General features: G+C 39.8%; 2 protein-coding genes across 14 annotated transcripts in view; both read left to right on the top strand.

Moving 5' to 3' along the window:
- The first annotated feature begins 8,035 nt into the window (after positions 1–8,035).
- Positions 8,036–16,285, top strand: PRPF38B (pre-mRNA processing factor 38B). 6 transcript variants are annotated; one of them, XM_082385020.1, is made up of 8 exons: positions 8,036–9,086; positions 9,400–9,553; positions 9,810–9,862; positions 11,925–11,993; positions 12,274–12,425; positions 12,506–12,566; positions 14,605–14,828; positions 15,076–16,285. In XM_082385020.1, exons 1-8 carry the CDS (start codon positions 8,811–8,813, stop codon positions 15,926–15,928), a joined length of 1,842 nt encoding a protein of 613 aa, XP_082241146.1. In that variant the 5' UTR covers positions 8,036–8,810; the 3' UTR covers positions 15,929–16,285. The 6 variants fall into 6 exon arrangements, with proteins under 6 accessions (XP_082241146.1, XP_082241141.1, XP_082241142.1 ...); XM_082385015.1 differs by lacking the exons at positions 9,400–9,553; positions 9,810–9,862 and having other exon boundaries at positions 8,220–9,086; XM_082385016.1 differs by lacking the exons at positions 8,036–9,086; positions 9,400–9,553 and having other exon boundaries at positions 9,822–9,862; positions 11,925–12,003.
- A 156-nt stretch (positions 16,286–16,441) lies between these two features.
- The window catches only part of FNDC7 (fibronectin type III domain containing 7), a 36,772-nt gene continuing 26,939 nt past the window's right edge, over positions 16,442–26,274 (top strand). For all 8 annotated transcript variants that reach the window (XR_014242316.1, XR_014242317.1, XM_082384237.1 and 5 more), the window contains exon 1: positions 16,442–26,143. Coding sequence is in view for 6 of the 8 variants with exons in the window: in XM_082384237.1 (XP_082240363.1) it covers positions 26,081–26,143 (63 nt within the window). In the remaining 2 variants the exon portion in view is untranslated. The remainder of the gene's footprint in view (positions 26,144–26,274) is intronic.

The following is a 26,274-nucleotide window of genomic DNA, read 5'->3' as shown; positions in this document are numbered from 1 at the left end:
ACGAAAAGATCCTGCATGAAAAAAAAATCCCGCATGCCACAACTAAGACCTGACACAGCCAAATAAATTAATAAATATTAAAAAAAAAAAAAGATGTTGCAAGAAGAAAGGCAACTGGAAATTCTAAAAAAAAAGTTATTAAAAATAAAAAAACAAGCTTATGACCCATCTGCTGAGTAGATCATTCCCATCTGTAACCATGGCCATGCTGTATGGTTGGCAACCACTCAGAAATGTCTCTGACAAAACATTGTATCAGAATTTAGATTCCTAATGAGAAGTAAAAAGTTAACTTAGAGACTTAGGAAGAAATTAAGACTGCAATAACATTTTCAAGGTGAATTTAGAATATTAAAATATATATATACGCTATTTAGAAAATAGTAATGGCAAACACTAATGCCACAGAATGTGCTACAGTTCTGAGCACTTACATAGATATCAAGAAATTTGATCCTCATGTTACTGAATCGGGTCCCAATGCTCGACTCTTACAAAATCAATACTCACAAGTGTTGATAAAAAGGAAAGTTGCCTTTAATCAGAATGCCAGCAATCTGGGGAGATGGTGGACTCAACGTCCCCCCAAAAAACACCTCCAAAGATTCTGCTCGGCCATGAAAGCTTTTAAAGGGAAAACAGGGAAGTAACCTCAGTTAATCATTGAGATAGGGAGTCAGAGTCGTTGCCATCCCCCACTGTGTGCAGGCTTGTCAACGCCTCATGATCTTTCTTTAGGTGTTATCTTGCTCACACAGTTTGCTCTCGAGATTACTGAAGGGGAAGGTAGGGAAGAGATCTGGTCATCTGTTAATTACTTATTCTTCATTTCTACTTCTTTGATCTACAGAAAGAACCAACAGGTTAGGCAAAGTACTGTGCGATCAAAAGATTTGAAAGGTGTGCTAGGGCCAGAGATGAGTATAGCATGGGGGTGCCTGGTTTACGGCTAGTGACAAGACAAAAGGGTGCCTCCTGGAGTGAGCTCTTTCCTGCAAAGAGCTTTTTCCTACCCAAAGCTGCTTACACTCAAAAAAAAAACTATGATGTAGGCAATAATAACATCCTCATCTAAACAGATGAGAAAAGGTAGAGAAAACTGAAGGCAGAGAAAAATGAGGTGACTTGTCCAAATTAAAATGATAGAGCCAGAATTTAAATCTAGGTATTCTGGCTCCAGAGTCTGTGCTCTTAGCAACTGTTATACTGACTATGCTCCTTTTTTAACAGCAACATCCCAATTATGTGAAATGATGAAGATAAGGTGTTTTCAGATAACTAGGAGTTAATAATTTAAAACTTAAATAACTTTAATAATTTTATGTAAATTTTTTCTGAAATTTACATGCCTTTTCTAAAATAATCCCATGCCTTAATAACCATAATTTAAATAATTCAGGTTCATTCTTATGAATATGTTATCTTACATTGTGGTTACTCCTCCACCCTTGAATAAAACTGCTGCATCTTTGAGAGACATGTCTACCTTTCTCTGACATGGCATAAATTGACTTCCTGGATTGTCCTCACATTCATTGAAGACTTTGGATCAGTCTTACTCTCCAACCAAGTAGAACCAATAATGCATTCATTTGTTTCTTCATTCAAGAATATTGTATATATTGAGAAATATATATATTTGGTCTTCATCCCCAGTTCTTGGCACTAGAGCTTCTTAAACCCTTGTTAATTTCCTGAGTGATAGGGGTGATAGGAGAACTTTTGTATAATATTTGGTCTTAGTCCTCAGTTCCAAAAACAAGAGCTTCTAAGATCCTTCAGATCTCTGGAATGATGAACATCTTTTGTGTGTGTGTGTAATGAGTGTCATTTATATGCTAGTGAGGTGACTCTAGGTGGGCCCCTAGATAGCTTCAGATTCAAACTGGTTGTCATTTAAACCAAATCAGGTAATTAGAAGGTTGAAACTTTCAGCCCCACCCCTGACCTCATTGGCCTATGATTTAATCAAGCATCCCAATGTAATAGAACCTCACAAAACCCCTAAGTAATGGAGCTCAGAGGACTTCCAGGTTGATGAAGACATCCATGTGCCCGTATGCTGGTGCACCCCAAACTCCACGGGGATAGAAGCTCCTGCACTGAGGTCCTTTTAGACCTCACCCTATGTACCTCTTCATCTGGCTATTCTTTTATAATAAAGGATAATATCCTTTATAATATCCTTTGTAATAGTAACTAAAGTGTTTCTCTGAGTTCTGTGAGCTGCGATAGGAACGCAGGGAAGGTCAAGGAGGCTGAATGAAGCCTATTTCCTACAAACAAGAAACAGGGGGCACAGAGAGGACTTGCAGCCAGGAGGGCCCCGCGGCGTCCTGCTCCACTTCACCACTGCTTGTGACTGGTGCCTGAAGTTGGGCAGTTCTGTGGGACTGAGCCCTTCACCTGTGCAGTGTGTGCTAACTCCGAGTAGTTAGTGTCAGGATTTAATTAAATTATAGGAGACGCAGTTAATGTCCAAAGAGCTGGCAAATTGGTTGGTTGGGGCAGGGGAAACCTCAAACATTTGGTGTCAAATGTGTTGTGAGCAGTCAGTTTTCTTTTAAATATTTACTTACTACCCTCAAGGTGTCAATCACTGCCTACTGCTGGGAATAATTAGCTGAAAGACTTAGACCCTCTCTGGTCACTGAAGATGACAAATAAACAGATAATTACAGTGTATTCAGGACTAGCATTTGGCCAGTATGCATTTGTATGGCTGTACTGATTTTTCATATCACCCTGGAAAAAAATTTAAGTACTATAATGGTGACAAACAATTCCCCAAACACACTTTTTTCTTTCATGCCTCAGAAGCCTTTGCATAGGCTAGCTCTAACTAAAATATAATTTTTTGCCTAGATAACCCCTAATAATTCTTTTTTCCCCTCAGTTTTGTTGAAAACTAATTGATATATATCACTGTGTAAGTTTAAGGCATACAGCATGATGGTTTCATTTACATATATTGTGAAATGATTAAAATAGGTTCAGCTAACACCTAAAGTTCTTAAATCTCAACTCATACCTCATCTGATTCAGTACTTTGAAATCATAACCAAGGAAACAGGGGTAGATTTGTCTAACATCTTTGACTGTTGTTATTACAACCTACGAATTGTTTCAGATTTTTAGTTCGTGGGTACTTTAGTCAATGGCTTCTTTTGTTACTTTAGAATTGTGGTTTGTTTTGAACAATAAAATGTTCAAAACACTAGAACATCTAATTTATGTTATTTTAGTTACACATGGCAATTATTATTTTAATTCTTTACTCATTTAGTCATAGATGATACATGTTTATCAAGCACCTTCTACATGCCAGGCTTTTTTTTTTTTTTTAAAGAAATTGATGGAGGGACTTCTCTGGTGGTCCAGTGGGTAAGACTCTGTGCTCCCAATGAAGGGGGCCCGGGTTCGATCCCTGGTGGGGGAACTAGATCCCACATGCATGCCACAACTAAGAAGCCTGCATGCCACAACTAAGACCTGGTGCAGCCTAAATAAATAAATAAATAAATAAATAAATAAATAAATAAAAGAAAGAGAGAGAGAGAAAGAAAGAAAGAAGTTGATGGAAACACAAAGGACCTAGATTAACCAAAGATATTTTTAAAAGAAAGAATGAAGTTGGAAGACCTAACATACTTGATTTCAAAACCTACTACAGGGGGCTTCTCTCGTGGTGCAATGGTTAAGAATCTGCCTGCCAATGCAGGGGACATGGGTTCGAACCCTGGTCTGGGAAGATCCCACATGCCACAGAGCAACTAAGCCCGTGCGCCACAACTACTGAGCCTGCGCTCTAGAGCCCGTGTGCCACCCACAACTACTGAGCCCGCGAGCCACAACTACTAAAGCCTGCACGCCTAGAGCCTGTGCTCCACGACAGGAGAGGCCACTGCAATGAGAAGCCCGCACACCACAACGAAGAGTAGCCCCTGCTCGCCACAACTAGAGAAAGCCCGCACGCAGCAACAAAGACCCAATGCAGCCAAAAATAAAATAAAATTTTTTAAAAACCTACTATAGAGCTGCAGTAATCAAGGTAGTTTGGAATTGGTGAAAAGATAAAGATCAATGGAACAGAGTAGAATCCAGAAGTAGATCCATACATGGTGGGTCAACTGATTTTTGACAAAGGTGCTAAAGCAGTTCAATAGGGAGATAAGTCTTTTCAACAAATGGTGCTGGATCAACTGAATATCCATGTGGAAAAAAAAATGAAAATCAACTCTATCTCACATCATAGGCAAAAATTAACTCAAAATGTGTCAAATCCCAAACTATAAAACTTTTAGAAAATATAAGAGAATATCATTGTAACGTTAAGGCTGGCAGCACTTAGAACGAAAAAAGCACAAATCATAAGCAAAACAAAAATTTGATAACTTGCAATTCATTAAAATAAAAAACTGCTATTTGAAAGACACCATTAATAAAATTAAAAGGCAAGGCACAGATTGTGTGAAAATCCTGCAACACATGTATCAAAGGACTTATATCCAGATCATGTAAAAAAATCTTCCAACTCAATAAGACAAACAAACGCATAAGGAAATGGGCAAAAGATTTGAAGTTACTTCACAACAGAAGATATACTAATGCCAGTAAGCACCTGAAATGTTGTTCAACATCATTAGCCATAAGGGAAATGTAAATTAAAACCACAGTGAGATACCACTGCACACCCTTAAGAATGACTAAAATTTAAAAAAAAAATTCATCATACCAAGTGTTGATGTGGATATGGAACAACTGGAACTCTCATACATTGCTGGTGTGAATGTAAAATGGTGCAATCACCTTGGAAAACAGTTTGGCTGTTTCTTAAAAAGTTAAACATATACCTATCATATGTCTAGGTATTTAGCCTATGTTTAGGTATTTAGTCAAGAGAAACAAAAACATCTGCACAAAAACTAGTACACAAATGTTCATAGCAGCTTTATTTGGAATAGCGCAAAATTGGAAAACCAAATGCCTACCAGCAGATGACTGGATAAACAAATAGTGGTAATTCCATACAATGGAATACTAGTCAGTAAAAAAATTTCCCAATTGTGATGAATTGGGAGATTGGAATTGACATATATACACTAATACGTATAAAATGGATAACTAATAAGAACCTGCTGTATAAAAAAAATAAATAAAATAAAATTCAAAAATATTTTAAAAAAATAAAAAATAAAATAAAACAAACACACATACAACTTGTTGATACAAGCAACAAGTATGAATATCAAAATTATTCTGAGTCAAAGAAGCCAGGTAAAAAGGGAACCTAGTGTATGACTGCATTTATTTATTATAATTCAAGAAAATGCAAACTAATCTATATTGACAGAAAGTGGTTGCTGAGGATGGAGATGGAAGGAGAGATTGGATTACAAAAGAGCACAAGAGAACTTTCGGGGGTGATGTATGGTTGTTACCTTGATTGTGGTGATAGTTTAATGGGTACTGAGATAGACCTAAGAGCCTCCCTCAAAATTCTAACCCCTGAAGTTAGAATTTGAAACCCTAACCCCAAAAGATGATGGTATTAGGAGGTGGGGCCTTTGGGAGGTACTTAAGTCATGAGGGTGGAGCCCTCACCAACGGGATTGGTGCTCTCATAAAAGAAGCCTCAGAGAGCTTCCTCATCCCTATAATCTTGTGATTACACAACTTGAAGGGGTCAGCCATGAACCAGGAAGAGAGTTGTCCCTTGGCCTTGGACTCTCCAGAACTCCAGAACTGTGAAAAATAAATTTTTGTTGTTAATAAGCTACCCAGTCTGTGGTATTTTGTTATGGCCCAAAAAGACTAAGACAATGAGGGTACATGTGTCAAAACAAAGCAAACCAAAACTTCCCAGCTTTATCTATGTACAATGTAGTATTCTTAAGTTAAATATAACTTTTTTTAATGGGGATAATAGTTATATATTCAGACTGTTTTAGGGATTCATTGAATATGTCAAACACTTTATCCTACTACCTGGTTTGATACATAGTTTGATGCCACTGAAACTTAGATATCAAACTTCAACCTCTCTACTAAGCTTTTCACTCAGAGTGTAGGGGTAAATGAATTTTTAAAGATTTAGGCAATTAGTAGGATTTGGCAATTAGTGTCACTGGGTAAACTCAATAAAGTTATTACCAAGGCAAAAAATACACATAAAGGAAGAAGAACTTAGCTCAAAAAAATTTTTTTTAATTAATTAATTTATTTTTATTTTTGGCTGTGTTGGGTCTTCGTTGCTGCGCACGCTCTTTCTCTAGTTGTGGTGAGCGGGGGCTACTCTTTGTTTCGGTGCACAGGCTTCTCACTGCAGTGGCTTCTCGTTGTGGAGTACTGGCTCTAGGCGTGCGGGCTTCAGTAGTTGTGGCTCACGGGCTCAGTAGTTGTGGCACGCAGGCTCAGTAGTTGTGGCATGCAGGCTCTAGAGCACAGGCTCAGTAGTTGTGGCGCATGGGCTTAGTTGCTCTGTGGCATGTGGGATCTTCCCGGACCAGGGCTCAAACCCGTGTCCCCTGCATTGGCAGGCGGATTCCTAACCACTGCGCCACCAGGGAAGACCCTTCATTGTATTTTTAACTTAGTAACTCATTAGAGGCTGGATCATCTATTTTCCTTGGGAAGTAAGTTGGTATAAACTAATGTATAGAACAACAAGAAATTACTAGGAAGTTAAAAACCACTTCTGAAAGCTTTAGTTCTCCAATGTAAAAGGAACTAAACAGGATGATCACTTCTGTACTGCCCAGCTATAAATATTAATCACTCCAATCATTCATTTATTTCTCATTTATTTTTCCTTGCATTGTCATACCACTGTCTCCCGGTTTACCTCCTACCTCTCTGCTTGTCTCTTCTCTCCTGCTGGTTCAAGTTCATCAGGTGTGGATTTTCCCTAAGGTTTCTGTCTTATCCCTTTCCCCTCCTCTGTGTATAAGCCACAAATTAAGATCTCCACCTTCAAACTTCCTACTTCAACAGTTCCTAGGCAAGAATAAATGATTGAAAGTGCCACGATGAGCAATCAAATAGGATGGAGAATGAAAAACGTCATTGGATTTTGGCAATTAGGATAACACTGAGTGAGCCATCCAAGGTTTTGAGTAGGGAGTTCTGCACTTTTGGAACGATGACTCTGGCAACACTCTGTGAAGAATGAATTGGAGCCAGAGAATGTTATGAACATTAGCATCTTAAAGTGACTTTGGGGTCATAGATGTAACCCTTGGGTTTAAATGTCATTAAATTCCTAATGTTTCATCTTGGCATTCCAGGCACTTAGGTGGCCCAATTCCTCTCTAGTCATTACTCCCCCATAAGCATATTTCCTGGCTCCTGTCAACCAGACTATTTACCCTCTAACAAGCCTGATCTTCCCTTCTTCTATATATACTCAGGCTGCTGTCAATAAAACTGCCCAGTCCATGAATACCTGCAGAAACTTCAGTGCCTTTTGTAGCCTCCTCTTAGCTCCCAAACACCATGAATCTTCTCTAGGTTAACAGTAGCTTTTGAGAGATGAGACCGATTCTGACTCATTCTCGTACCCACCACCTTCTTCCACCTCCTCTATCCCCATTCACTCAGAATGCATCCGCAGAATGGAAGTACTCGAGTAGGGAGGAAAGAAGTCATGTAACATGGGCTTCCCTGGTGGCGCAGTGGTTGAGAATCTGCCTGCCAATGTAGGGGACACGGGTTCGAGCCCTGGTCTGGGAAGATCCCACATGCCGCGGAGCAACTAGGCCCGTGAGCCACAATTACTGAGCCTGTGCGTCTGGAGCCTGTGCTCCGCAACAAGAGAGGCCGCGATAGTGAGAGGTCCGTGCACCGCGATGAAGAGTGGCCCCCGCTTGCAACAACTGGAGAAAGCCCTTGCACAGAAACGAAGACCCAACACAGCCATAAATAAATAAATAAATAAATAAAAATTAAAAAAAAAAAAGAAGTCATGTAACAAATGGCGCTACAGGTACAGTGGCTCTTTTACTGCTAAAATGCTTTTTTAACAGCCAAGCAAGACGTTATCCCCTTACTGTTGAATAAATTTAGGCTCAAATAATAAGATCTCCAGTCGGACACTACAGCCTAGCGGAGGACAGAAAGACTTTGCATTGCAATCACATGAAGGTGTGAGGTCCTATCAGCCCTTCCAGAGAATACGAAAACTGTGAACTCAGGAGACTCGGTTACTCCACAGGAGTCAAGAGTCACGAATTTGCCAGCACACAGCCATGCGAACGCCTTCCCTGCTCGGCTGCCGACAGGAGAAACCGGGGCCGCAGTCTAAACATTAAAACATACAAATTGGACCTAAAAACCCCACCCCGGCCTCCAAATTCCGAGCACAAACGTCCTAAGAGTTTAGCAGCTGAGGCCAGCGCCGCGACCACAGCTTGCACTAAACGTGCGGAACTAGGAAGAGGAATCGCCAGCCCCGCTGGGCGTCACTGATTGGCCGCCGGCTAAGCGTGGAACTCTGGGGCGTGTGGCGTCACATCCGCCGGGACCGCCATCTTGTTCCCAGGGGCAGTTGGCGGAAGAGATCGCGCTCCCAGGCCGCCGGCTGGCTTTCTGCTTGGAGTTCTCGCGGCCCGCGATTCGGCCTCTGCTCTCGATCCGGGGTCCATTCGTCGGTGTCCTGGTTGCCTTCCCTCACCCGGCTGGGGCACAGCGAGGAGGCCCCATCTTCCGACGGCGTTCCATGGAGTAGGGTCCCGGACCGTTGTCCCGAAGAGCGAGATTGAGCTTGGCCCCCTCCCCCTCCCTTCTCCCTCCCTCCTTCCTTCCGCCGCAACATGGCTAACAACAGCCCCGCGCTGACAGGCAACTCGCAGCCGCAGCACCAGGCGGCCGCAGCCGCGGCCCAGCAGCAGCAGCAGTGCGGCGGCGGTGGCGCCACCAAGCCGGCAGTCTCGGGCAAGCAGGGCAATGTGCTGCCGCTGTGGGGCAACGAAAAGACTATGAATCTCAACCCCATGATCTTGACCAATATCCTGTCGTCGCCTTACTTCAAAGTGCAGCTCTACGAGCTCAAGACCTACCACGAGGTGGTGGACGAGATCTACTTTAAGGTACGAAGCGTCTGGACCTGGGAGGTGGGGACTAAGTTCCGAGGAGGGGGTACGGAGGAAACGGGCGGAGGCGGCCCCCCAGGTCTGATCATTTGTAGGTGGGGGAGGGTTGGGCGGAGGGGGAAGCTGTGGCCAGTAGTCCGCCAGGGAGGGGTCAAACTGGGGCCGCCCTCTCATTTCCTTTTCAGATTTTTAGGGCCGGGAGAGCCCGCCGCCATTGATCTCTCCTCCCCCAATCTCCAGCCCGCCCCTGGGGGGGAGTTGGACGGGAGGAGTGGGGGAGAGGAGAAACGAGTAACTGAAGTCTCTCCAGTTTACAGCTTTAAATTTATTTATTTTGACGTGGATCTACTCGGCGGCGCCAACTTGTTGGTGCTTCTCCCGCTCACCCCGGGCCAGGGCGTGTATTGACTTCAGTGTTGGCCTCGTATTGTTGGTATTCACTATCCGATCCAGACAGGGAAATGGTCAGTGTGTTTGTCGGGTGGGGTGGGAGGGTTGAGGGTGGAGAGGTACAAGTGGAAAAAGATGTACCGAAGGTCTGGAAATTTTCGCAGCAGGAAGTCAGGAGTAAGTGGTCTCAGTCACCTGTGCATTGGGCTTATTTAGAATTATCTGGGCCCTGGGCTTCTGCGGCAGGGTCGGTGCTGGCTTGGCTGTGCTGGGGAGCTCACCTGGCGCCTCCTCACTGCACTCTTGTCTCAGTTCTTGTTTCGTTAGCAGGATTGACTCAGTCTTGCAGCGAGGCTCGGAGCAGCCCAGGGTCGCAGGTAGAGGTATGCATTATTAATCATGCTCAATCGCCATAAATGCATTTCCCTGGTTAAATGAACGGCTAATTAGATTTTTTTTTTTTTTTTTTTTTTTTGGCCATTGGTTTTGGTCTTTTCCTCACGAATTTGGTAGGTTTTCTCCACTTACCTGCAAATTATGTAGTTTTAAAAATATATTCCAGGCCTCCTAAGGTAAATTTATATTTTAAAGGATTAATAAGTCTTAACAATCTTTAAATACTTAAACTAGGACATCTGATGTAATACAATCCGTTTTGCCTGTATTGACTCTTAAAAACACTTGACAGACCACATAAAGTATTTTCCGTGACCTGAATATATCTGTAGAGGTGTTAAGGAAATTTTCCTTACTTGCTTTTAGGTTTTGTTTTGTCCACCTTTTCCCCAATTAAGGCCTACTGAGGGATTTTGAGATATTAGTTACTTTTGATAGAAGATCTTATTTTGAGAATACAGTTCAACTTTGGGTATATAAAGTAAACTGAAATTTTGGTGTTCTCTTACAAGAGTATTGTAAGTAATTGTAATACTGTGAACTAGTTTTTTTAAAAGGTAAGGCCTTTTTCAGAATGGATACAATATGGCGAATATTTAACCCTTAGCTTTATTTATGTAGTAAACTTCAATCAGTTGAAAATAGAGTTCCTGCTCTTTTTGTGGCAGGTTCTGTTTAATAACGTAGGCAGGTGTTAATGTGATAGAGGAAAAGCTTGTTTTCAAATTTCACATACTGTGTTTTGAAACACTTAAGATTCTACTACAAATTACTTAAATTTAGTTATAAAACTAAAGACTCGGGTTTTGTTGTCCATATCAAATAATCATTGAAATACGTAGGCTTCCAATTTTGTAACTCGATTTTGTATGGCATCCACCCCTTTGGTTAGCCTTTAAGGAACTGAAACATCTTTTTTACAGCAAGCTGGGGGAAGAAGATGAAACAGTAAAGCAGTGCAGTAGTACACTGAACAAAATAGTGCTTACATTTAAGCGCATGCTTTTCTGTCTGAAGCCACTGAAAAAGACTATGGCGTGTAATCATGGGTGGGTGGAAATAAGGTTTTAGAAATACATAATGAACAAACAGGATTTCATTTTTGTTGTTTCAAGTTGAGAAACAAATATGGATCTTATCTTTCTAAAATACCTTTGTCATATCTGTTGTAGAGCTAATATTCTTTCTTTGCTGTTTTTAGGTGAAGTATGTGGTTTTTATAGGGTGCCCCACCTTAGCAAAGACCTGTATTTTTGAGTATACTCAACATAACAAGTCACAGTTACTCAGTTTTTGATACAGTTTATATTCTGGGAAAAAATTGAATTAGTTCCTATAATTAGGCTGAAAATAAAGTATACAGTAACAAGAATGACATACGTGTAGGTATGGCCTTTGTAACTTCATCTTCAATCAGGAATGAACATAATGCCTGATTGTGGTTTTAAAAAAATGTGTGAATAAGGTTCCATGATTTTGCATCAGAAGTAATTTCTGTTACTGTTTTAGCATGCTTTCTTCAAGTTTCTTCCTTATTTTATAATGTGGAATTTTAAATCACCATAAAATTGAAATATTAAGCTTATTTGAAAGGTTTTTTTGGAATAAATACTTAAACTTTGTTAATACTTTTTGCTTTAAGTTGGAGCATTAAATCCATTTTAAAATGAGAATTATTTTTTAAGCAATTCATAATAAAATACAAAATTGATTATTATCATTTTTTTTTTTTTTACAAGTGTATGAGACTAGACGTTTCCTGTCTCCACATGTATCTGCTCTCTACAGAGCTACTTTAATGGGATTTCTGCTGTAAGCCTGTTGAGGTTTTGTTAAACCCTAGTAGCTTTATTGATGCTATTTAAATAAGCAGTTTTCAAAGATGGTTTACATACTTAATGTGTGTAAACAAAATACATCATATCAAAATACCCAACTTACAGACTTTTAGAAGAGCTGCTCTATTATGGATTGGGGATTACTCGAATCATACTATTTAAAAAAATTCGAAGTATGAATGTTTGTTGTGTTTCTCTTTTCTATTTTCAGGTCACACATGTTGAACCATGGGAGAAAGGAAGCAGGAAAACAGCTGGCCAAACAGGGATGTGCGGAGGGGTAAGTAGAAGTACGTGCATTTTTCAGTTTTTCTGTGTCTGATAATTAAGTTTATGTTCAGAAAACTGAAAGTCTTTCAGTTTCATACCAAATTACAATTAGTTTGTGTTTTTTAAAAATCTAAATTCAAGTGTTCCGTGGGGTTAGAAAAACATTTTCTTATGCTCTGTTTTCAGTTCTGGATTATATCTTGTTATTAATACCTAACAGGATTAATCAGTTGGTTTTAAGTATCTTTGTTAATTATTTTACAACTCTTTCTTAATTCCTTTCCTTAAAGGTTCGAGGCGTTGGGACAGGAGGAATTGTTTCTACAGCTTTTTGCCTGTTATACAAATTATTTACTCTGAAGTTAACTCGCAAGCAAGTGATGGGTCTTATAACACACACAGACTCTCCATATATTAGAGCCCTTGGATTTATGTATATAAGGTGAGCCTGCATTTCTCTACATTTTCAATAAATATCTCATTTTAATTGACCTAAGCTTAATCACTCTTTCATAATTCTAGGTACACACAGCCCCCTACAGATCTATGGGATTGGTTTGAATCCTTCCTTGATGATGAAGAGGTATGTCAACAAGGGTAATAGTTTTCTTCTGATTACTCTCATTTTTTAATAATCTTTTATATATTGGTGGTTTAACATCTTCCAGAATTTTCTGTGCTTAAATTTATTTCACTCACATACTTTTGGAATTAATGTCCTGTTACTAAGATTGGGGTGGATTTTATATGTCTTAGGTTAAATTTCTTAAGTTTGATTTTCACATTTCAAAATTGTTTAGATGTATTTTGGTAACTATTAAAAATTTTCTCTTCCTAATTGTGTTCTGTGTATTGTACCAATCTTGACTTGTACAGTTGATAGTGAGTTTTTAAAATTGGCCATGCTCAAGATTGAGATGGTAAGACATGCACATAGAAATATTAATTATTGGTTTTTTTCCTGGAACTTTTCAGTTCTTTATCCTGTAACTTCTTCCAAACATTAATACTCCCACTTGCATAGGGATGCAGAATTGAGGAGCTGGGTGGAACTTAAATAGGCTGAGGGTTTAGATGACTTGTTTGAGGTGATCAAAATATTTCAATTCCAGCTTTCTAACTCTTTTATACTATACATTTTTATAAAGTTAGAAGGAAACCTTTAATAGTTTAGAATTTTTTTAAAATTATGAAACTAGCTTGCCATTCAAGCTTAATAAGGTTGAGCTTGTTACATACGTTCAGAAAATTACGTTAGAAAACATTACTGTGTCAGATTTAAATCATACATGTATTAAAGTCCAAGATCTCAAAAGGATCTTAACAATGAGCACTGTTGTCCATATATCAATCCCCACCACTACTTTATGTTTTAAGGTTCATAAAGTAAACTGAGTGGTGTTTTAGTCGACCTGTTTAAAACGTTTATCCAAAGAATTGGTTGAATTAAAGGATAGTTCTAATGGAAATCTTTCTGGTGTGTTTTTATTATTACATGCATACCTAAAAAAATCTCACTCATGTAGACATGGAGAATTTTTCTCTGCATTTTTTTGGCCTATTTACGAGCTATTTAATATCTCAGAAGAGGCCAAAAGTGTGTTAGGTGATAAATCACAATCTATAAAGTTTTTTTCTTTTTAGATGAGATTTTTCAGGCTGAGGCACTTTTCCCTTCTATATTTAAAAAGCATGTCCCGCTTCATAATTGGTATTAGGCTTGTTTCTGAATGCTTCTGTTTAATCTGTTTTTTATTGTGTTTACAAACCTGAGGCTCTCTGTTTAAGCTAACTTATTGTTTTCTTCCTTAGATATCTGCAGCGATTATATTTGGAAATACTGTATATCTGAACACTTAAATGTGTGTGAGTGCAAGCAGTTTTACCTTTAGCTCTTGTTTTCCTGTTTAGATAACAAATCTCACTTTCCTTGTGTGCTTGCACTATAGGTTTGGGACTGACAATAGCTGACTAACATGTCCTGAGCTGTGAGAGGGCATAGCAAGAAGGCCTTCATGCGGTAATGACCCTTTTCAGAGACAATGGTCATCATGGATTATGCGTTTCCAATTATTTGTTCATTTATTTATTTTCTACATAACTCTAAATTAGAAACCTCACTGCTTCATGGCAGTTGGTTTGCTATTGCTTCCAGTTTTATTAGGGCTTCATTTTATATTAGAGCTGTTAAAAGATAATCTTTAGACAGGAATTGTTTGAAGTAGTTCATATGTAGCTAGGTTACACTGCTAGGAATGATGTGTGCAAACATGTCCACAGAAATAAAGTATATACTTAGTAGGTATGTGGAATGTAAATTGTTGATTGTTCCAAATAGTTTAGTAATGTAGGGGGGTGTTTCATATTCTTGTTAACTGAGTGAAGTCACTTCTCTTTCTGTCCATGAGGCTGCAGGGTTTGTTCTCACCTGCATGCACACACTAAGCCCAGATATTTCTCTGTATCATTCATTACCAGATTAGAAAGGTACACAAATTGAAATTTTTCTGTTAGAATTTTTTTGTATTTGAGATTCCAAAGATGGTTATATTTTTATAGTATTCTTGTGTTTATTGAGATAATTTTTTTTGACGGCCAGGGTATCTTTTGTGTTTCTGTAGGACCTAGATGTGAAGGCTGGTGGAGGCTGTGTAATGACCATTGGAGAAATGCTACGGTCTTTTCTCACAAAACTGGAGTGGTTTTCTACCTTGTTTCCAAGAATTCCGGTTCCAGTTCAGAAGAATATCGATCAACAGATTAAAACCCGACCAAGAAAAATCAAGAAAGATGGAAAGGAAAGTGCTGAGGAAATAGACAGACATGTTGAACGCAGGCGTTCAAGGTGATGTAACTCTTGAGTTACACTTATTTTTAAAATATGCCTTACACAAAGGTTCTATTTGTCACCTTTTCCCCAGTTTCTGCCCTTCAGGGCATTTTCAACAAAATTATACATCTGTAAATGAGAACAGGCAAATATTTTGCTTTAATTATTCTTAACATGTAACAATGATGGAAGTTAAATTTTTATGGTATGTTTCATTCATTCAAGTTTTTTTCTCCCCCTCCCCCACTTTCCTAAATATTAGGTCTCCAAGGAGATCACTGAGTCCACGGAGGTCCCCAAGAAGATCCAGAAGTAGAAGCCATCATCGGGAGGGCCATGGGTCTTCTAGTTTTGACCGAGAATTAGAACGAGAGAAGGAACGCCAGCGACTAGAGCGTGAAGCCAAAGAAAGGGAAAAAGAAAGGCGAAGATCCCGAAGTATTGATCGGGGGCTAGAACGCAGGCATAGCAGGAGTAGGGAAAGACATAGAAGCCGTAGTCGAAGTCGTGATAGGAAAGGGGATAGAAGGGACAGGGATCGGGAAAGAGAGAAAGAAAATGAGAGAGGTAGAAGACGAGATCGTGACTATGATAAGGAAAGAGGTAATGACCGAGAAAAGGAGAGATCAAGAGAACGGTCCAAGGAACGGAGAAGTAGGGGTGAGGTAGAAGAAAAGAAATATAAAGAAGACAAAGATGATAGGCGGCATAGAGATGACAAAAAAGATTCCAAGAAAGAGAAAAAACATAGTAGAAGTAGAAGCAGAGAAAGAAAACATAGAAGTAGGAGTAGAAGTAGAAATGCAGGGAAACGAAGTAGAAGCAGGAGCAAAGAGAAATCAAGTAAACATAAAAATGAAAGTAAAGAAAAATCAAATAAACGGAGTAGAAGTGGCAGTCAAGGAAGAACTGACAGTGTTGAAAAATCAAGAAAACGGGAACATAGCCCCAGCAAAGAAAAGTCTAGGAAGCGTAGCAGAAGCAAAGAACGTTCCCACAAACGAGATCACAGTGATAGTAAGGACCAGTCTGACAAACATGATCCCCGAAGGAGCCAAAGTATAGAATCAGAGAGCCAAGAAAAACAACATAAAAACAAAGATGAGACTGTGTGAAAATTTTTTGTAAAAGTGGATCACATTGAATCCTATAAATGTTGGGTTAAATCTGCTTTTTTTTTCCTCCCAAGTTGAGATTGTGCAGTAGTTACACACTCTTCAAGCTCCCTGTAGGCTGCATTTTCATTTCCTCTTTTGTGTAGGGAAGTGCCTTTGTAATCCCATTTATTGCATTGATGTTTTCACCCAACTGTTGAGTTTGATACATGATGCACAGATTGTTCTTGCATTTTATTGTTTAATTGTTTTTGAGATGTACAGTCTGTACATATGTCCTGAAAATGTTTTAATTCCGTTGGCATGGTTGCCATGTTGGTTAAATTTGTATAAGGCAATAAAATGCCACTAATTCTATTTTTGTTTTGTAGGTGTGGGATTATGGTTTGTGTACTGAAGTTAGCATGACTGTGCTTTTTGTAATAGAATGCTAAAAACTATGAAAATGGATCTTGGATGTCTATTACAGGAGAATTTCGTGCTTTCAGTGTACATGAAGGCAGCAGTTGTAGGATTAACATTCTTGTCCACTGTATATTATCTTGGAAGGCTCTTGTTAATATGTTAAACCTAATATTCTCCACAGTTAACTTTAGAGAGAATTTAGAAGTTAGTTTCTGATGCAGAGGTTTCAATTAGGCTGTGATTTGATCAAAAGTCCTTTTAGCATTCTACCTCAGAGGGACACTATTAGTATGCCTAAAATTTATTCACTTAGTTTTCCTTTTTTATTTGAAAAACTACATGACATGTAATCTTTTTCTTGAATTTTTCAGAGTTTAAAGTGCTATATAAAAGGAGAAATTAATGTCTAAAACCTAGCATTCTTGCAGCAACCCTATACTAACGTGAAATTGGGAGTGGGTGGGGCAGATAAATAGAGAAATAGATGTAAGCCTCAAGCTTCCAAAGCATTTTTATAAATGGAAAATACTTAAATTATGAAACAGCTTGATATAGTGTCCTTTTTTTAAATTCAAAACTTTTTTTATTGATAATGAAGTTTGCTGTTTGAGTTTTTAAACTTAATCTAGAACAGAGAAGTATTAAAAGTAATGCTATGCTGCATTATTTAAGATAATCAGCAAATTATTTGATAGATTGTTCTTATGACTTGTATTCTGATTACAGAGAAGGATCATGAGTGTGGAATAAATACTGGATTAAATCCTTTATCCTGGGTGTTGGCTTTCCCCCATTTGTTAACATTTATAAGGTATTTTTACTGTGGAAATAGAATGTTAGTAGAGTCACACTTTGTGTAGAGGGATATCTTAGTGCCCAGATGACAAGTGAATTTTAAATGTGTAGATAGAATTGGATGTATGTGATAGCCAGTAATCCTTACTACAGTTCTTAATGGCAGTTCCCTTTGTCCTTGGGTGTTATGTGTGTCACTAGGTTGTTCTTTGGATGATTACTTAGTTTCACATCAGAGGTCCTTATTGAGGGACTTTGCACTTGGATTACATATTAGAATCATTTAAAATTTGGACTTGAAGGAACTTTTAAAAGATAACTCATCCATTTCTTTTTTGAACAGAGAAATGGAGGTCCAAAGTGATTTGTTCAGTCATTGCTAGGACTAAAAGTGAGTCTCCTCGCAGTGTATACCATATTAACATTTTTTTTTATCTCACTGTTCATATTGGCCAACTGATGGGCACCCAGAAGCCACCTTGCAAAAAGTGTTAAATGGAACAAAGGAGTACATTTGGAAAAGTCCTTCATATGTGGGCTTAACATTTGTACCTACCTAACTCCAGAAAAATCTCATTAAATGAAGGAATTCTTCTATGAAAATGCTATGTTTTTTCTTTTAAGAGTATTCAGTCATCTTTTAAACTGAGCATCAAGTGAATTAACACTACACATGTAGAAATTAGAAACTGTTCCTGAGTGATGAAAGCCAATAGATTTATCTTTGAAAATTTTAGCATACCTGAATGGATGGTGCTACTCCTTTGAATATAGTTCTACCTGAAATATAATTAATTCAGTGGTGCGTTTTGGTAAAAAGTGGAAACTATTTTAAATAGAAGCAAAAATATCACACAGCATTTGATTTCCTATGATTTTTTTTTTAAAGTTTGCTTTTGAGGAGCATTTTGGTATATAGAATATGTAAATAATTCTAGTTAATGCCGGTTATATGCATGACTTAATTTGGAGAGTAGCTTTCTAAAAGACTGCAAAAACAAGTGGCTCTGAAAGATGTCTCAGGATTGTTTCTTGCAATCTGACAAAACTTAAAAAGCTTTTGATAGTTTAATATAACTAGCAGCCTCCATCTAGTTTTCTCAACTTATTAAAATGATTTCACCTTTCCATGTATCAGTATGTTTCATCTGTTTTCTAATGTTCAATTTGCAATTAAATCCTATACATGAGCTAGTATATTATCAGTCTTGAGATTTAAATACAAAATTTGCATTTTAATACTCCCCAATTTATAATCTATCAGTTGGATTTAGTTCTTCTAAGGTAGTGGTTCTTAACCTGTTACAGGCCCCTATTTAGGAATCTAATGAAAGCTACAGATTTTTCAATCTGTGATTAGGTATTTTGTAGTTAGGAATAAACAGCAAATTTGGGACCTGAGAGTGTCCCAAAGGCAATAGCTGCTGGGGTGTTTTTTACTTAAAAGACAAAGTGGGAGGGAAAAAAAGCTAATGTCATTCACTTAATTCCCTTCCCCCTGAAAGTTATTCTTTATGGAATAGAAGTAGTTTTTGATTTGAACAGTTGGAAATGAGGCCCAGACACTGGCAGTTTATAAGTTTTTCAGCTGATTTCCAGTGTGCAGCCTCGATATAAACTGACTAGTTGGTCAGTTCTCACTGATGATATTGTTCAGCTGGTGGACTTTAAGTTGGTTCTGGTCCTGATCTGATTCTATCATCTTGTTAATGTTGGATTCAGCCTTGAATGGCTAACCCAATGACAGCATCTAAGGTAGAGCTGAATTTATAGGGAAGGGACACTTCTTGATAGTCTCTGAAATTCCTTCATCATATCCTGTGAGGTCTCCTTGAACCTTGGAAATAGTTCTGAAGTGGCATTTTTCACTTTAGGATCATTGGCCATCAACATTTGTCAACTGTAGGAAACATGACAGCATGAATACAATCAACTGGAAATCTTTACCATTGTAGCTGACTTGAAATCCATTATTCTGTTTCTCAGAGCGTTGATAGTTGAATTTCTGTTACATAATCATGATCCATAATGTATTGCACAGGTAAAATGTATTCAGGTTTGGGGGGTGGTGTCTTTTCAGCCTACTGGAAAAATGAGTTACACTTGTTCAAGATAAACAGCTGATCTTTTTTGCATTTCATGTAACATACAAGCCATGATGTTTTATTACAAGAATCAGGAAAAGTAGGGAATTCCCTGGCAATCCAGTGGTTAGAACTCCTTGCTTTCACTGCCGAAGGTCTGGGGTCAATCCCTGGTCGGGGAATTAAAATCCCACAAGCCGCGTGGTGTGGCCAAAAAAAAAAAAGAATCAGGAAAATCCTCATGTAAGCGTCCCTGATACGCAAGCACCTAAAGTCCGCTAGTCTATAAAGCTTGTTTTCCTTTGTCAGTACTTTTTCTAGCCATTCTGAAGCCGAATTATTTCTCTATTGAGTCAGTGGATTTAGCCACCACCCACAAATAAATTCCTAACATTTTGAATAAACTAAGTGAAAACAAAAAATGACAGTGCTTGCTGGCAAGAGAAGTACTCTTGCCCTCTCTCCTTCCCTCCTATTTAGAAATTCTGTAATCACCAGTGTCCTTGATATTCAATAGTACCAAAAGAGGAAATTTCTTAGATGCTGGACTCATCTAAGCCAATCCAAGCATTGATCCAGTGAACATTTCTTCTGGAATGAAGTGCTCTGTCTCTGACCCCTGTTCTGGGAAATTGCATTATACTGAGCCTTGTGTAGGGACCACCACTGATTTGTGGATGTGCCGGTTGTCTATTTCTTGGCTCCTAAGTCCACCCTTCATTGCTCTGCTTTGTGATAACAGGAGCTGAGCCCTTTAAATATTTTTTGCTTGCTGGAAAGTTTTGTTAAGCTTGTCAGAAGATGCTGAAGGGATGCTGCAGAAGAAAGGAGCTTCTCTTCCTGGTTCTTGTGTGTTTTCTTTTCGGTGTGTTTTTTTCTTACTTTTGCAGTGTGTAGGGGCCAGTGGCATGTAGGACACCCAGTGGTACCTCAAAAGAGGGTGTTTCCCAGCAGGTCCACTGGTCCCCCTGCCAGCTTCCCAGCATGTCTTGCTGGTGCACCAGCTGGCAACTTCCCAATAAGTCTCGGCACACCCAGTGGGGTGGCTTCCTAACTAGTTTTGTTGACACGCCCTCCTCTCCAGCCCTGGGCTTCAGTGGGTCGCAGCCACACCCTCTCCAACAAAATCTGAATCTCAGCCTTGCAATGGAAACTTCAAAATTTGCTCCTTCGTTGGGTCCTCTGCCTCAGTCCTAGAGGTAGTGGCTGCTCCTATAGCCGCTATTTCTGTATTCTTAAGAGCTTTCTTTACCCTTAGTAATTAATCCCCTGTTGCTGGTTAGTAATGCTTTATATAAAATTTTCCTTGTTCAAATTACCGTGTGTTTTCTGTATCCCCCCTGACTGATACAGTGGATTAAGATACCAATCATAAGGGAGCCACTTCATTAGTTTGGTTGACAACCCCTGATGTAGTCCGGTATAAAGGACTCAACCCAGTAAGTTTGTTGAGAATTATGTAAGTGAATCAGACTGGCCCCTTCTAGAATTTTGACTGAGAGCCAAGAATTGTCCAGTCCTTAGAAGAATGGACAAGACTTGTATAGTTGTGGTATGAAGAGGCTCATGTGAAAGAGATACCACGATAAATAACTACCCTGAAGCTGCCTCGCTTCTTGCTGGCTTTCTAATGTTTTTTGTTTTCCAGTATGGTCAGTGGGTATTCTTGCAATTTCTCTGTTTCCCATAAGATAGCCTGAGTTTCTCTTCCTTGAAACCATGAGCCTAACTCTAGTTTGTTTTTTTTTTTAATTTTTATTTATTTACTTATTAATTAATTAATTTATTTATGGCTGTGTTGGGTCTTCGTTTCTGCGCCAGGGCCTCCTCCAGTCGCGGCAAGCGGGGGCCACTCCTCATCGCAATGCGCGGGCCTCCCACCATCGCGGCCTCCCCCGCTGCGGAGCACAGGCTCCAGACGCGCAGGCTCAGCAATTGTGGCCCACAGGGCCCAGCTGCTCCGCGGCATGTGGGATCCTCCCAGACCAGGGCTCGAACCCGCGTCCCCTGCATCAGCAGGCAGACTCCCAACCACTGCACCACCAGGGAAGCCCCTCTAGTTTGTTTTATTGTAACCACCAGGGATCCCTGATCAGTGAAGGTCTTCCTGTCAATTTCCTTGACATTTAATTCTTATCTGCGCTGGGCACCAGTAAGAAAATGTCATCTACTTGATTGGACTTGGCAAGGAAGTCAAAAAAGAAGTCCTAGGTACAATTCCTTTTCCTTGGTAGAAATGGTCTCCCCAAAAGCAAAAGGGGGAGGTACAGCTATAGTGGAAGAATGGAGTATGAATGAGGACAACCATAAATCTCAGTGTCCAGTCTTTTCCTGGACAATCAAGTCTACTCTGTATTCCTTTTATATCACTAAACAATTCTTTTTATTTCCCCTACAATGGGTATTTCAAATCTTAACTAGTTTCTTAAGTCCCCTACTCCACCTCCATACTCATACTCACTTCACGTAGAGACTATCAAGTGAAAAGTCCCTATACTTGCTGCCTTCTCTTCCCCAAACTATAAGATTAGCTGCAGTCACATCTATCCCATTTTCCTCCTTACTCCTCTCTCTTTATCCTTCTGTTAAATGTTGCAAATTCTGCCCTAAGCTTATGCCTTATGCTTATACCTTATTTGTTCATTCGTGTGGCAGAGACTGCCCACTGTTAAGTCTGCATTCTTCCCTTCTTCCATAGCAATAGAATTTTTTGACTGTGTATGCCTTTTTTTTTTTCCTTTCAGCTCAGTTGACATAGCCATGAGACCAACTTCTGACCAACAGGATGTAAGTGGCAGAAGGAACCTTTCTTAAGAGCTTACTGGCACATAGTTCATCTTTTCTTTTCCCTCTCCCCTTACTGAATTCTGCTGCTTAGAAATTTGATATGATACCTGGAGCTTTATCTTGGAGCAATAAAAAGAAGGCCTCATTCTAGAGATGGCCAACTAAAGAATTGAAAGGAGCCTGGGTCTCTGACTCCATGGACTAGAATTGCCATGCACTCCTGGATGCTCTGCTCCAATATTTTATATCAGAAAGAAACTTCCGTTTAAGCCACTTTCTTTATAGGTGTTCTGTCACTCTCAGCGAAACAAATCCTAGCGTTACAGATTTGAAATCTGGAATTGTAGACTAAGTAACAAAAACTAAAATATTTAACGTTAGCTTAGTAAAGGAGGTTGGATGTCAAGAAACATGGGCACAGGTATTGTGGGTTAGAAAGCTGATGACTTGTTATACAACATCCTAACATTTTCTCTCTCTTTCATTCCAACCCCTTGTCTTTATCTTTTTTTTTAACTTTTTTAAAAATTTATTTATTTTTGGCTATGTTGGGTCTTCGTTGCTGCGCGCGGGCTTTCTCTAGTTGCGGTGAGCGGGGCTGCTCTTCGTTGCGGTGCGCGGGCCTCTCACTGCAGTGACTTCTCTTGTTGCGGAGCACGGGCTCTAGGCTTGCGGGCTTCAGTAGCTGTGGCTCACAGGCTCCAGAGCGCAGGCTCAGTAGTTGTGGCGCACGGGCTTAGTTGCTCCACGGGATGTGGGATCTTCCCGGACCAGGGATCAAACCTGTGACCCCTGCATTGGCAGGCGGACACCCCACCACTGTGCCACCAGGGAAGTCCTTGTCTTTATCTTTTATTTTTCAGCCCTTCTCTTGGACTTTGGATGATTGACTAATCTTGATTTTCCTAGTATTACCCCATTAGTACACTAAGAATGTTTAAACAGACTCACTCTTATTATTATTTTTTTAATTTTAAACTTGATTTTATTTATTTATTTATTTATTTGTTGGCCACGCTGTGCAGTTTGCAGGATCTTAGTTCCCCAACCAGGGATTGAACTTGGTCCCAGCAGTGAAAGCACTGAGTCCTAACCACTGGACCACTAGGGAATTCCCTAAACAGACTCACTCTTATAACCGCTTCACCTCTTCATCGTCTTAGCTCCGTACCCCTCAGCACCAAAACTCAAGCATTTACTGCTTTGCGGAATCCCATTCCTGAAAGGAGAATTTCAGACAGTTGGTAAACTTAGTAATTCAAAATTTTAAAGTAAATTTATATTACAAAACAAGTGCTTTATATACATTGTTTCCCCATGGAACTGCTCAGCAATAACACATAACCTGTTTGACAACAACTAAGAAGTTGACATTAGCCAGAAATCAGTTACTAACATAAAATCATTGTACTTCCAGATCATTGTTTCTCCCTCTTCCCTGAACCTCCCAGCTCCTCTAAAGTTCATATCATCAGATTATACCATCCATTATCCCTCAGTTGTTCATGTCATTCACAGACCTCAAAAGATACTCCCCTAGTATTTTAATCCTTAGAGTTTAACAAACGTCTCAATACCTCTTTCCTCACTACTGTTAGAATTCTTAGTAATTCCAATACCCATTGAACAATCTTTCCAATTCTTGGGCCTCTCAGTTTCTTGATCACCTGACTTCCAATGATGTTTTTCTTCCATCTGACCTCAGCTACCATCTCCCATAGTTACATCCTAGAACTGGCCCATCACCAATAACTGAAACTTCTCCAGAGTTTCCATTTCAAACATCCCATCCTCTACTCACCAACTCCTCCATTTTCTGCTTACTTCCCTCTCATATCCTTTCCGACAATACTTTAACTCCACTGGGTTCTCCAGCCTATTGCTCCTGCTGACTTTTCCCTCTGCATTGCAGTCCCCACTGCCTCCGTGGTAGTGAGACATGGCAGCAAGCCTCACTTCCTTGCCCACCCAGCTTAGTTTCCACATTCCAATATTATAAATCACTTCCTTGTAAACACTCTCAATTCCCTTGCTGCAGTCTCTCTCCATCATACTTGTCTAGTAATACCCTAGTCCTACTTAAATACAACTCTCAGCCTACTCTGTGCCTGCACATGACCAGAAAAAATACACAATCATGCTGACTGGCATCTCTTTAAATTCATGACCATAAACCTCTGGAACTCTGGGTTTGTGTGAACCTGAGAGTGGGGCCTCCTTAAATTTTGCTCCCTAGGCGCCTCTCTAGTCTCACCCTCCCCCGACCCTGGTAGATGCCATAGTGCACCGTTCAGCTCTCCCCTCCTGAAATCAGGCAAGGCGAAACTATATTTGCTCGTCTCCCAGTCTTTAGATGTGGGCACCCCAGGGAAGAGGGTGTGACTTTGAGCAAGGCAGCTCTTAGCTAAGGGCAAGCCTGAGAAAGACTCAGCTAGACAGTCAGCCACCAACACTCCGGCAGGTGGGAACGTGAGTGCTCACGTTGCTCTGGCCAAGCCCTCTTGCTCTTCAGGGCCTTTGCCCTTCCTCTTCCCTCTGCCTGGCATGCTCTTTTCCTAGGTTTCCAAAGGATTCATCCTCACTTCCCTGATGCCCATGCTCAAGCACCTCATTGCTGGAGAAATCCTCTCTGACCATGGTATACAAACTAAACTCCATCCCTCAATATTCTCTCCTGTTACTCTGCTTTATTTTTCTTCATAACATTTAGCAACACCTGACATTAGATAGTTGTAACGTTAGCTGCTTCTTTTGGCCTTCCTCTGCTAGAGTGTGTGTTCCATGAGCACAGAGCTCTGGTTTGCTTATGTTTATATCCCCAGTGTCCAGAACAATGCCTGGTATACAGTAGGTACTCCATATATGCTTGTTAAATGCACAAATAAAAATGCCTTGAATTCATAGTAGTCAACTCATAGAAGACAGAGTGGTTTAGTGGAAGGATCTTAGAGCGCTGAGTTAGACTGATTTTTGTTAACAACTTTAGTGGTGTAAAACTGACATACCATAAACTGCACATATTTATAATATAAACTCAATGTTTTGACATATGTATACACACATGAAACCATGACAATAATTCAGATAATGAACATATGCTTCCTCCCCACTTTTGGAATCCCTTTTGTAAATGGCGGGGAGGTACTGGGGATGGATGGATTTAATGTGCTCATTAAGGACCTCCCACTGTCTTTCTCAGCACAGGGACATGCTGCTGCCCTTTCCCTTTCTTTCTTCCTTTCCCCCTCCCTCCCTCCCTCCCTCCCTCCCTTCCTTCCTTCCTTCCTTTCTTGAATGTAATTGACACATAACACTGTCAAGTTTGAGGCATAAGTTTGAGGTGTACAAGTGTTAGTTTGATACATTTATATATTGTAATATGATTACTACAGTAGCATTAGCTAACATCTCTATCGCATCACATAATTATCATTTCTTTTTTGTGTTGAGAACAGTTAAGATTTAGTCTCTTAGCAACTTTGAAGTTTATGGTACGATATTGTTAACTATAATCACTATGTTGTACGTTAGATTCCCAGAACTTTTTATCTACTAGTTTTAAATTTGTACCCTTAAACAACATCTCCCCAATCCCTCCACACCAGCCGACAGCAGAACCGATCACTTTGTACTGAAACAACAATAAGAACAACAAATAAAGGTGAAAAAGAAAAAATAAAACTGGTCAGGATCCCCAAGTTTAAAAGGATCATTTCACTATGTCAATAATTTCTATACAGCTTCGTAAAATTTTTATTTAGAAAAGAATTTTTAATAGAAAAGGGGAGCATTCTACACATCACCTTGAAACCCATGTTACAGTAGCATTTTGACCCGGTTGGCATAGCTTTCTTCCACTCTCTTCTTTTTTTTTCAGTCTTTGCAATACCTGTACCTGCCAGTCTCCAGGTGCCCCTAGTTACAGGTCAGCTCCACACACAGAAGGGGAGGAGCTACTTCCCGGGGTCTGTTCCCAGAATCACAGCCCCACATCCCAGCGACAAACAGTGCTGCCCACCTGGGGACCAAAGAGGACCCTGCCCACTTTGTTGTGTGCCATGTGAGTGCTCAGTCCAACAGGATGGCTGGTGGACAGGTGAAATGTTTGTCTGTGATTGGATTCAGTCTTATCTGCCTTAAAATGGTGAGTTCACCATTCCGACCTACCTGTAACTATTTAGGGGGAAAAAAAAGATACATTCAATATCTTTCTCTTTTTTTGAGGGCCTCAGTGGTGGGGAGATGGAAATCAAAATACTTTGGAGGCATACCAAG

The sequence above is a fragment of the Balaenoptera borealis genome, assembly GCF_965194805.1.
Source record: "Balaenoptera borealis genome assembly, chromosome: 1".
NCBI classification, from domain to species: domain Eukaryota; kingdom Metazoa; phylum Chordata; class Mammalia; order Artiodactyla; family Balaenopteridae; genus Balaenoptera; species Balaenoptera borealis.
The sequence above is the reverse complement of the archived record's forward strand: the minus strand, read 5'-3'. Positions and strand labels throughout refer to the sequence as shown.

Coding starts and splice junctions, on each gene's coding strand:
- PRPF38B (XM_082385020.1), top strand. CDS start 8,811: ATGGCTAACAACAGCCCCGCGCTGACAGGCAACTCGCAGCCGCAGCAC. Junction 12,426..12,505: donor CTTGGATTTATGTATATAAG/GTGAGCCTGCAT, acceptor TCATAATTCTAG/GTACACACAGCCCCCTACAG. Junction 14,829..15,075: donor GTTGAACGCAGGCGTTCAAG/GTGATGTAACTC, acceptor CCTAAATATTAG/GTCTCCAAGGAGATCACTGA.